The sequence below is a fragment of the Arachis hypogaea genome, chromosome 1 (assembly GCF_003086295.3).
Source record: "Arachis hypogaea cultivar Tifrunner chromosome 1, arahy.Tifrunner.gnm2.J5K5, whole genome shotgun sequence".
NCBI classification, from domain to species: Eukaryota; Viridiplantae; Streptophyta; class Magnoliopsida; order Fabales; family Fabaceae; genus Arachis; species Arachis hypogaea.
In genome coordinates, this window is record NC_092036.1 from 53,014,118 (window position 1) to 53,026,396 (window position 12,279).

At 29.2% G+C, this 12,279-nt stretch overlaps 1 protein-coding gene across 1 annotated transcript; it reads right to left on the bottom strand.

The window, feature by feature from the left end:
• Positions 1-1,639: 1,639 nt before the first annotated feature.
• LOC112804092 (protein JINGUBANG) lies at positions 1,640-4,345 on the bottom strand. Its single transcript, XM_025847518.3, has one exon. The coding sequence runs from the start codon at positions 3,110-3,112 to the stop codon at positions 2,066-2,068; it is 1,047 nt and encodes a 348-aa protein (XP_025703303.1). The 5' UTR covers positions 3,113-4,345; the 3' UTR covers positions 1,640-2,065.
• Positions 4,346-12,279: the final 7,934 nt, after the last annotated feature.

Here is a 12,279-nt window from a genome sequence, read left to right on the forward strand (position 1 = left end):
CTATGGCTCTGATACCAAAAAAAAGTGAACATTAGAGGTTTCTTCTTTTATTAATTTAATTACTTCTACATATATAATTATAAGAGGCCTGTTACACATACAAGTCTTTTTGGCTTACAAGTCTTACAAGTCCAATAAAACACACACATTACACTTAATTAACGCGTTACACACTTCCACATTCAAGAGTAAATAAAACGCATGCTATTCAACAACTTCTTGTTTCCAAAGCGCGCTACTCACCATGCATTATGAACGACTATTTTTCTTCTTCCTCATGAAAATAATTTTCTTGCCAAATTTGAAGATAATGGAACTTCAGAAATACACCCAAACGATTACAGAAATACACCCCAACGGTTACAGAAATTCACCCAAATGATTATAGAAATACACCCAAAGAATTACAGAAATACACCCAAAGGATTACAAAAATACACCCAAAGGATTTAAGAAATACACCCGAAATTCATTTAAGTACACCTTATGCATATTTCAGAACTCTTTCTCTTTCTCCTCATCATCTTCTGCTGCTTCCTCTTCTTCAAAAACGATTTCAGAGCTTGATGTCAAAAAACAATGGAAATCGAGAATAACAAAGAAAGAAAACAGAGAGAAAAGCACGTAAATGAAGAAGAAGAAGAGGAAGAACAACGTGCAGCAAGAAGAAGAAGAAGGAGAAAGAGAATGCAAAAAATGAAAGAAAAGAAGAAGAAGAGGAAGAGGAAGAAGAACGTGCAAGAAGAAGAAGAACGAGAAAGAGAAAGCAATAAACGAAAGAAAAGAAGAAGAAGAGGAAGAGGAAGAGGAAGAAGAAGAAAGAGAAGGCAAAAAACGAAAGAGAAGAAGAAGAAGAAGAGGAAAAGGAAGAAGAAGAAGAACGTAAACCTTGCATCGTATTTTTGGGATTTATTCGTTCATTAACTTGTAAAGCATACAAGGCAGAGCTTTTCTGTAATTATAATTAGTGTAGGTAATAAAACTATGAAAATAAGAAAAGATAATATGAAGAATTTTTATTGTATGTTATTTTGTGGGAGAACATTATTATTTATTTATACTAATTACTAAACTAATTTTAAATTTTAAAATAAACTAAAACAATCAGAATCTCAAAATGATTCTGATAAAGAAATATAAGCATAATTATCTTAGAAAAAAACAAGCATAACAAATTTTATTTTTAAAAGAAAAAAGATAAGATAACAAATAAAAATAAAATAAAAATATAATAATAGGTATAATGTACTAGCTAGCGAGAAGGCCGTACAGGCTGAATTTTTAAATTAAAGGATGATGAATAAAAGAGATAAAAAAAACCTTGCATAATTGTTAAAGCCACTACCAATATGGTCCGGTATCATCAGACGAATATCTTCTATATATAAAAGAAAGATGGTTGCATGTAACACATGCATTATACCTTCATTCTGAAACATATTATGATAATAACCTGGGTTAATGTCAAACAGATTCAACCAAGATCAGAGTACTAACACTAATTTAATTATATTATAAACTACTGGTTGAATATGTTAAATAATCAACTCATCATTTTGCCAGCTTGCTCTGCAGAGAATATAGGGATTAAGTTGAACATAAATTATAGAGATCTACGAGTTGACTAGTGACTATCAGGTATCAACCAACATTCAACAATATTATTGATGATATTGGAATATGCATTGCTCATTTCTGTGTACAATATCATTAGCTACTAGCTTGTAAGAAAGTAACAAACTAACAATACAATCACTCAACTTATACGGGTGCGTAAATTCATGACAGGATTATTACCATATATAATTTTCAAGTTTACTTTCAACCTAGGCAACTAGGACAATGATTCAAACTGGTAAATAATGTCATTTTTCAAGTAGCTGAAAATTGTGTTTTATATATTACATCTTTTACCACTTAATTACTAAGATTCGGTCTGACTATGACTCTCATATATTTATGTGATTCTTATATATTTGTATGCCAAGATAAATTCCTCACATAAAATGTTGAAAGGAAATCAGGCCTTCGTAGTTAGAACTTATAGAAGTCAATGAAATTATATTCAAGCCAAACCAAACACCTCCCACACCCTAATATCCCCATCAAGGCTTCCACTTAAGATCGTAACGACACCGTTTGACTCATCATCACCTTCTTCACCCTTCGAGAACGCAACCAACGACTTCACCGGTTTCTCGTGCCCTTCCAAAACAAGCCTGCAACAGAACCCACTATTCTCCTTTTCCCTCTGCCAAATCCTGACCGTCCGATCCGATGACCCACTTACCAACAAACCACATACGCTGATCATACACAAAATGGCCCCACCGTGACCCCTCAACCTCTCCACCAAAACGATGTCGTTTCCCTTGTTTGCACTACACTTCCTCTCCCACCTACAGATCCCGCCATCGCATCCCCCGGAAAACAAATCCCCACCGTCCGATAATGCAAGCGCATTAACCGCCGATCTCTTCTTCCCCACGGTGCTCACGAGCACGTGGCGTTTCACCTTATCATCCCTCTCCCAAACCTTAATGCACCCATCCGCCGAAGCCGTGTAAACGGTTCCGTCAGTTGCAACCACGACGGCGTTAATAGCGTCCTCATGCGCCGCCTTAACGGACTCCAAACACCGGTAACCGTTTAAGTCCCAAACCTTGAGGCTCTTGTCCCAAGAAACCGAATACATGAGGCCTTTGTTCAGTGCCAAGCCCGAAACGGTATCGCAATGCTGGATCCAGAGGCTCCTACGGTGGCGTCGGACGCTGACGTAGTTTCTCGGAACGATGCAGCGGCGAATGCAGTCTTTAACGGTTGGAAGGGAAGACAGGAAACGGTGTCGTTTTGAGGAGGTGATGAACCAGATTCGAATCTTTCGATCTTGGTGTGCGGTGAAGACTTTTGTGGCGGTGAAGGTTATGGATTTGACGAAACCGGAGGACGGGTTGGTGTCGTTGAAGGCGTCGACGTGGCTGTAGTAGTGAGAGAAGTCGAAGACGTTGATGAGGTTTAGGGATGCGGCATAGAGTAGGTTACGGTGCACCGCCATGCATGTGATGTGTGGGGTTAGGGTTTTGAGAGAAGTAACAAAATGGTGGTCGTTCATATTTTAGAAGTGGAAGTTAATTGAACAAGAAGAAGAAGGAGAAGGTGTTGGTGGTGGATTGGGGATAGTGGTAATGAAGCGGGAACATTAAGTAGTGGATGGGATTTGTTGCCAGCGGGACACGCGGAGTTTTTTAAGGCTGGACCCGTGGCATCTGTGGAGGGTTTGAGGAGTTAGTTGGTGGGATCCACTGAGATATGCATGACCTTCGGAATAGGTGTGGTTGATTGGAATATTTTATAATTAATGTTTTAAAAATAAAACCAAACTAGCTGGTCGAACCGATCCGACTAAGAACCGCTAACACAAATGAGTCAGTTTATAGGGAAAAACTGTTGGAGAGAAAATTGGAAGTGAATCCCTAAATCTGGTTGGGTCGGACCGGAATCTGGCAGATTCTGATAAAATGACGTCTTTTTATGCATATGAAAGAAAAAAACGCAGAACACCTCCTAGAGTTCGAAGTCCTTCACTCACTCTCATTCCTTCTTCTTCCGAGTCCTCTACCAAAACACCAAAGAACAAAATCCTTGCCGCTTCTCCAATCTCCTTGTCGCTATGCCCTTCGTCGTCGTGCGCCTCTTTGTTCTCCCCAATCGCAGGCAACATCTTCGTCGTCTCACTCGTCTGCTCGTCTTCTTTAGTCGCGCTTTTGCCGCTATCTGTCCATCTTGCAGCTCTTCCTTAAAAGTTAAAAAGGTTCTGAAAATCCTAGCCTCCATCGCGCTGCCATCCATCTCATCACCGTCACCCGTCACGCTTATCAAGATCGCCACTAGGTTCCTCATGGTCGTTCGCAATCCTCATGGTTCGTTCGTGCTCGAGGGCCCTCCCCTCGTTCGCCAACGTTTGCTCTCCAGTCCTATTTCGCAGCTCTTCACCCGTCGTCAGTCGTCGTGTTTGTCGCCAACTCGCCTTCTTCGAAGATCAATGCTCTGTTTGTGGCTCACTGTAATAGTGTAATGAGGTTGTTCTTCGTTTTTTTTGCTCTCTTCATAAGAGTTATTGATCTTTGTTCTTGAATGATTTGTGTTTTCAGTTTTTCATTTATTGATTAATTGATTGCTGATTAGCTCTTACTGCTGTTTGTAATTATTCATTATAAATGTATTGCTGTCCTGCTGTTTTTTGTGATTTTGTGGCTTAATTATGACTAGATTGTGATTATGTTGATCACATTGATGAGGATAGTTGCCTCCAAATTTGGGCGATCCAATTGAATATCTATATTTTCTGTTTTCATGATTTGTTAGTTTGTGATTATTTGAAATTTGAAATGCTTTGGCTGGGTTCATATTGTTGTTGATTTTTGAATTTGGACTTTGGCTTTGTTGCGTTTTCATTTAAATTTCTGTATATGGTTGCTCTTCAGTTTCAATTTTCATTTTACACAGCCTTACACTAAACCAAGCTTTTAACATAGATTTTGAATTTTTACAGAAAACCTCTCTAGGAATGAGATTTTATGCCATTAATGAAACATGGAATCAGTAATTGAATATGTTATCTTAATAGTCTTTGCATAGGCTAGTAATTGGTATAATATTCTGAAACTAAACCGGATTATTTTCTAATTGAATCTAGCAAGCCACTAAGTCACCGTAAAAGTTAGACTATAAGTATATTTTAGAGGATTTATTTATTTTATTATAAAGTGATTTTTTTGGTTAAATACAGTTGAATCAATTAGACTAATGAACCAGTAAATCAATGACTAGAATGTTTTAATAATTGGTCTAATTTTTAGAACCTTGCTTATAATTTCATATTGTTGCATTAGGGTATCCAATCAATAATAATGGAAAAGTATAATGAGATGATGAGATATAAATATATACTAAAATACCACCAAAATCAATTATTAATATAAAATATATATTAAAAATAAAATTAAATAATATATATTTTTATTTTTATATAATATATTATGACTAATTTTAGTGTATAAATAATATTTTAAATGAAATCATATTTATAAAATATAAAAAAATATTAGATTATTTTTCATTATAAATAGAGTTTAATTTGGAGATAAAAAAAATTTTGTTATAAAATAAATAAATAGAGAAGAGAAATAGATATAAAAATAAAACAGAGAGAAATAAGATATCTTTATTGATATTCTTTAATATGTGTATCTCATTATAATTGAGATTATATAAGATACTTTCAATAATAATATATCACTATTTAATATGTATCTTAATAGTAATAGTAATATAAATGGAGAATTTTTATGTTGACTACGTACGTTGAGTTTGGGAATTTATTTGTTTAGGTGTCGTTATTAGAAATTTTTAAACTTTTTTATCAATTAATGGATTATTTGATTAGGTTGTTACTTTTTAAATTTTAAAATACGTTTTTTTAAATTGTTAGGTATTTATTTTTTAATATTGTTGAACTAATTTTTAAAAAAAATATTTATGAATTAAAAATTATTTGTTTAGATGGTTATTTTTTAAATTTTTAAATTTTAGTTTCATTTTATTGACAATATTATTCTTTAAAAAATGACTAATAATAAGTTTATATTTATTTTATTTATAAATTTAATCACGAGAAATTTTTTTAATTTTTATTTTTAATTTTTAAGTTATTTACTTAGATTATTTTACTTAGGTTAAGTTATTTGCTTATTATTTTTTATTTTTAAATTAAACATATTTTCTTAAATTGTTAATATTTAATTTTTAATATTGTTGAACTAATTTTTAAAAATTTATGTATAATTATTTATTTAAATTATTACTTTTAAAATTTTTAAATTATAGTACACAAGAAAATTGTGGTTATAATTTTTTTAAAAGTTAAAAACTAACTTCATATTTTTAAAGTTTTCATCATTCAAATTAAAAATCAGTGTTTTGAGTAGTTGTAATTCAAATTCGTTCACATATCAAAGTATTTTTAATAGTTTATATTTTAAAACCGTCAACATGTCAAATTGTTAGAAACTAATTTCATTCTTTAAAATTGTGGTTATAAATTTTTAAAAAGTTAAAATCTAGCTTAATTGGTTTAAATCGTTTTTATTATGAAAACTAAATTTCAAAAGCGTTTTAAATAGTTAGTTATTGAAATCAAAGTGAATTAGATTTCAAAAAATCTTAACTATAAGTCCACTGTAAAAGTATAAATTAAAGATACATAGTACAATAACTCCTTGCTCAATACAATTAATTATTTAAAATTTCTCTATTTTTTTTTGCAGTTTATATTTATAAAATTGCTGAGATCAGTTTTACAGTTAAAAATTTGTGTGTACTTATACGAGTGATAAAGTTATGAACACTACTAAGCTACGAAAATTTTCTATTGTCATATTCAATTGAAATTGTTTGGCTCGATGAAGACATAAGTTTTCTACCAATTTTTTAAGTAATATTTAATTTATATTATTCATATTTTAAATGTGTTTATTTATCCTTATTTAATTATTTTTTATTTTTGTTTATCAATTCTAGGAAGGAAAAATACACATCTCAGTTAAGAAAATTCTTGTGTCTTGATTCGTGAATTTGCTAAGAGAAGAAATATCTTATCAAATAAGATATTTTGATGTTGGGATCAATAATATGGATAACTTTAAGACTACACATCATAAGTATGTTCGATATCTTACTCGAATTGAGAGTGAGAGGACTATTGAAAATGATGGCAAATTTACCAAGTACAATGTTGTTGAATTAAAGGTTGATAATGGGAAATCATATATTTGTTTTTATAAATATAAACACTTACACATAATATATGAATAAAACAAACTCTAGAAATTTTGATATTGACTTCATGTTAGGGATGCTCATGGATCAGATCCGATCCGCATATATGCGGTATTTATCCGAATTCGATCCGAAAATTACGGTTATGGATCCGATCCGCGCACTAATCGAATTGGATTGCGGATTTTGTGTAAGTATCCGCATATACGCGTATTCGCAAAAATAAAAAAATAAATAAGTAAATATTCTTTTTATGTTTTATTCAACTAATAATTATCATATATGTTATATTATTTTAATTTATTATTTAAGAAAAGTGTGTCTAATATTATTTTAAGAGTAAACATATTTAAAAGAATATAAAAATGAATTTTATTAATATTTTTTAATAAAAATAAGCTTTTAAAAATATTTTTGTGTTTTGCAGATATATCCGATATCCGATTCGATCCGATTCGCACATGTGTGGATCGGATTTGATTAGATCCAAGCTTAAAAATTGAGGATATTGAATCTGATCCAATCCGATGATTTTAGTGTAGATCGGATCGAAATTTTGGCCATATCCAATTCATGTAAACTTATGTATTTGAATTTATTTCAGAAGTTTATTTTCATCTTTATAAATTGTTATTTCAACTTAGTTTATTATGAATATTTTTGTAATATTAAACTTTTTTTTTTGCTTGAAAGATTTTTAATTTATTAAAAAAACTTTATTATCGGTGAAGAGATCTTTTTTCAATTTTTTTTATATAAAATGTTATTATTAGCATGTTAATATTAAAAACATAAATAATAAGTATTATTTAAAAAAAACATTCTTTATGTCGTGTAATTTTTATGAATTTAAAATAATTAATTAATTAATTATTAATTTTTTAAATTGTGTTTGAAATTTTAATTTAATTGCTAATTTTTAAATTTTAAAAATATAAAATATCTATATAATTTGATACTATTTTATTAGTGGTTTGTTTTTAAGTTATAATGATATGTTAATATTAAAAACATAAATAATAAGCATAATTTACAAAAATAAAAGCATTCTTTACATCGTTTGATTTGATGAATTTAAAATGATTAATTAACTAATTATTTTTTTTAAATTGTGTTTGAAATTTTAACTTAGTTGTTAATTTTTAAATTTAAAAAATATAATATATATATATATATATATATATATATTTTGATACTATTTTATTGGTGGTTAGTTTTTAAGTTATAATGTCATGCTAATATTATAAATATAAATAATAAGCATAATTTGCAAAAAAAATATTTTTTACGTCGTTTGATTTTTATGTATTTAAAATAATTAATTAATTAATTATTATTTTTTTAATTGTGTTTAAAATTTTAGCTTAATTGTTAATTTTGGTATTAAATCAAGTTTGGAGTCATTAATGACTCTAACTGTACATGTTTCGTAGTTTTTGACAGAGGTAAAATAAATTTTGAAAAAGAGTTGTGTAAAAATATCTTATCCACTTTTGTTAATAGATTTCAACTAATATTTTTTTCTAAAAAAATTAGTGAAGGTATTTTTAATGATAATTTTTATATTTTTTATTACTAATATGCTAAATAATATCCTGCAGAAATAAGATCTGTCGAATATACCTACATTTTTACTCAATCTAATTGATAAGACCTTTCTCTTCATTATTGAAGTCCAAATATATGATAATTTATATTTTTTACCTTCTTATAAAGTTAGTAAGATGACTAATAATGTGGACCTCGTAAATAAATTCAAAGAAGCTTACTCTATTCAAATTGTGGGTACAGTTATAAGTGTACTTTCTATTAAAAATTAATTCACTTTTTGCTTCCTTGGTCTCTAGTAGTATCTAATTTATAAATAATAATTAATAACTAATTGTAATCTCAAAATGTTGACTACACCGGTAGTTTACTTCTAATCTCAAAGACATCTTCAATCATTGAAGGAGAAGAAGTAGAATGTGTCAAGATATTTGTTCAAAAAATAAATTTTTTATTTGTTTGTTTTCTTAAAGTTAGAGCCTAATTTTATTCAAAAATATTATTGAATTTATATCAAAAGAAGTATTTTGTATAGAATTTATTGTTTGAATTCTCTAATGAAATTGTGGATAACGGTGAATCCAAACTGTTGAAAAATGATATTACATCAACTAAGAGACTATCCTTGGAGTCGAAAGATTCGAGGGTGAAAGGAGATACCTCAACTTGCAAAAATATCAAAATTGAGAATGAAAATTAAAAATTTGGATGCACATGTTTTGGAATCTCTTTTTTAGAGTCTATCTAATAAAATAATGCCAAACATATATTTATTTTGGTGAAAATATTATTTTTTCTTGAGTTGTTATTTTTCTTTTGGTTCTTTTCGATTTTTATGTTTGGAATTTAATTTTTTTTAAATATAAGCTAAAATTATTTGATTATTACTTGTAGTTTTATTTTTCAATTCAATTTACACCGTTGATATTTTATTAATTTCTAATTTAATATTTAATGTCATAAAGTTATAAATTTTTCATATGAATTATTGTTGATACAATTAAGTTAGTTATTAATTTTTAACGTGTACTTATTTAAGAAAATCTAATTCTAATTTTAATTAAAGTACTATGCTTAAAATTTTAAATTTAAATTTAAAATATATATTTTTTTAAAATTTTTAAGTAAGGAAATGTGTTTAAGAATATTTTTAAAAAATGTATATAATTTATAAGCAAATATTCTAGCTACAAAATATTATATTAAATTAAATAAAATTATTAATTTTATTAAAATGTGAGGTTATTTATGCTATTTAAAAAATTAATTTGATATTCTTCTATGTTTAATTTTGTTTTTAATATTGTTTTGACAAAATTGAATTAATTTAGTATTTTAAAAAAAGTTAAAATATTTTTTCTAACAGACACCAATTGAATATAGTTTACAAAAAAAAAATCTTTATGTCGTTCGATTTTATAAATTTAAAATGATAAATTAATTAATTAAGCATAATTCATAAAAAAGATTGTTTACGTGGTTTGATTTTTATGAATTTAAAATAATTAATTAATTATTAATTTTTTAAATTGTGTTTGAAATTTTAATATATTATTAATTTTTAAATTTAAAAATATAAAATATGTATGTAGTTTGGTACTATTTTATTGATGATTAGTTTATAAGTTGTAATTAGTTTTTGTTTTAATTATAATTTTAAGTTCTATGTATCTAATTGTTAATTAAAAAAATATATTTAATATTAAATATTTTATTTGACATAAAAATAATGGAGTGTGCATTTTTTTATAACTATACATACGAGTTAAATGAGTTCTACAATTTGAATTTTTTATATGAGTTTTTACTTATTTTGTATTAAATTAAATTTTTTAAGAAAGATTGTTTTACAAAATTTCATGTATGATATAAAGATGTTCTTCAATCTTGAATATAAAAATGTCGTTCAATTTAAAAATAGGTGTGTATGTTTTTTCTTTTAATTCTTGAGTTTAAGACTACGTGTGTTATCTAACGTAATTTTTTCGCTTTATTTATTTAGCTTTGCAAGATCTAAAAGACCTAAGAGTAATATCGGTAAAATTTCAAATGAGGATGCATTCTTAAAAATTTATCAAGACAAAACTGTTGAGCAGTTAAAAGAATTAAAAAAAATAATTTCAATACGTTGCACATAGATTACATTTATTTATTCATCTTATTTATTTAGTTGTATCTTTTATATTTAAAAACCCACCACATATAGGGAATTTAAATCAGTAAATTTTTTTAGAATATCGTTTCTATTGTCTTGGCTATCATAAATCATACTATACATATTCCAGACTAGTGGTATGACCAATGTGAATGCAACAGATTTACCTATGTTTTTACAAAAATTTTCAAATGTTCAAGTTGTGGTCGTTTCTTTTTATCCCTAATTCCAAGATTTTTTTATTTATTTTTTAATTTAAAGTCTAATCACAACGGAGTAGATATTGAATAAATCTATATTTAACTTTTTTTATGATGATTATTTTATTAAGCAGGTACCGAATCAAGTTTGGTGTCGTGATGTCTATGACAATGCATGTTTCGTCGTTTTTGATAAGGAGGTAAAATAAGTTTTGAGAAAGAGCTGTGTAGAGATACTTGTGTTGGAATAAATTATTTTATTAATCCAGGTCATCCATGTTGAATCACCAAAAATATATCATAATGTGGAAGCTTACCTTTACTCATAGAAATCAGATTTTAGAAGTCGGAAATCAATAAAAGGATTGTCTCAGTCTTGTGGTTCTTTTGATCTTCCTCAACCAAAGCCTTCTGTATCCCTAATAGAGCTGAATTGTGACTCCTCTGATAGGGAAAGAGCAACAAAGGCGGCTTTGGTATATTGGAGACTAAAACCCTGAAGGCACTATTTATATTTGAGCATGACACCCATTAAACCCTGGTGGACGAAATTGTGATCATCAACAATGGCTCCAAAGACTTGGTGCTCTTAAACATGAATTACACTTTGTCACAACTCCGCACAACTAACCAGCAAGTGTACTGGGTCGTCCAATTAATAAACCTTACGTGAGTAAGGGTCGATCCCACAGAGATTGTTGGTATGAAGCAAGCTATGGTCATCTTGTAAATCCCAGTCAGGCGGATTCAAATGTGATTGGATTAGATAAATAAAAGATAAATATAATAGGATAGAAATACTTATGTAAATTAATGGTGGAAATTTCAGATAGGTGGTGGACGAAATTGTGATCACTACAACTTCGCACAACTAACCAGCAAGTGTACTGGGTCGTCCAAGTAATAAACCTTACGCGAGTAAGGGTCGATCCCACAGAGATTGTTGGTATGAAGCAAGCTATGGTCACCTTGTAAATCTTAGTCAGGCAAACTCAAATGGTTATGAATGATGAATAAAACATAAAGATAAAGATAGAGATACTTATGCAATTCATTGGTGGGAATTTCAGATAAGCGTATGAAGATGCTGTGTTCCTTCCGTCTCTCTGCTTTCCTACTGTCTTCATCCAATCCTTCTTACTCCTTTCCATGGCAAGCTGTATGCAAGGATTTCACCGTTGTCAGTGGCTACCTCCCATCCCCTCAGTGGAAATGTTCAACGCACCCTATCACGGCACGGCTATCCAGCTTTCGGTTCTCGATCATGTCGGAATAGAATCCAATGATTCTTTTACGTCTGTCACTAACGCCCCACAATCGCGAGTTTGAAGCTCGTCACAGTCATTCGATCATTGAATCCTACTCAGAATACCACAGACAAGGTTTAGACCTTCCGGATTCTCTTGAATGCCGCCATCAGTTCTAGCTTATACCACGAAGATTCCGGTTAAAGAATCCAAGAGATATCCACCCAATCTAAGGTAGAACGGAGGTGGTTGTCAGGCACACGTTCATAGGTGAGAATGATGATGAGTGTCA

Excerpts from the sequence above, each read along its gene's own strand:
- LOC112804092 (XM_025847518.3), bottom strand. The coding sequence starts at position 3,112 with ATGAACGACCACCATTTTGTTACTTCTCTCAAAACCCTAACCCCACAC.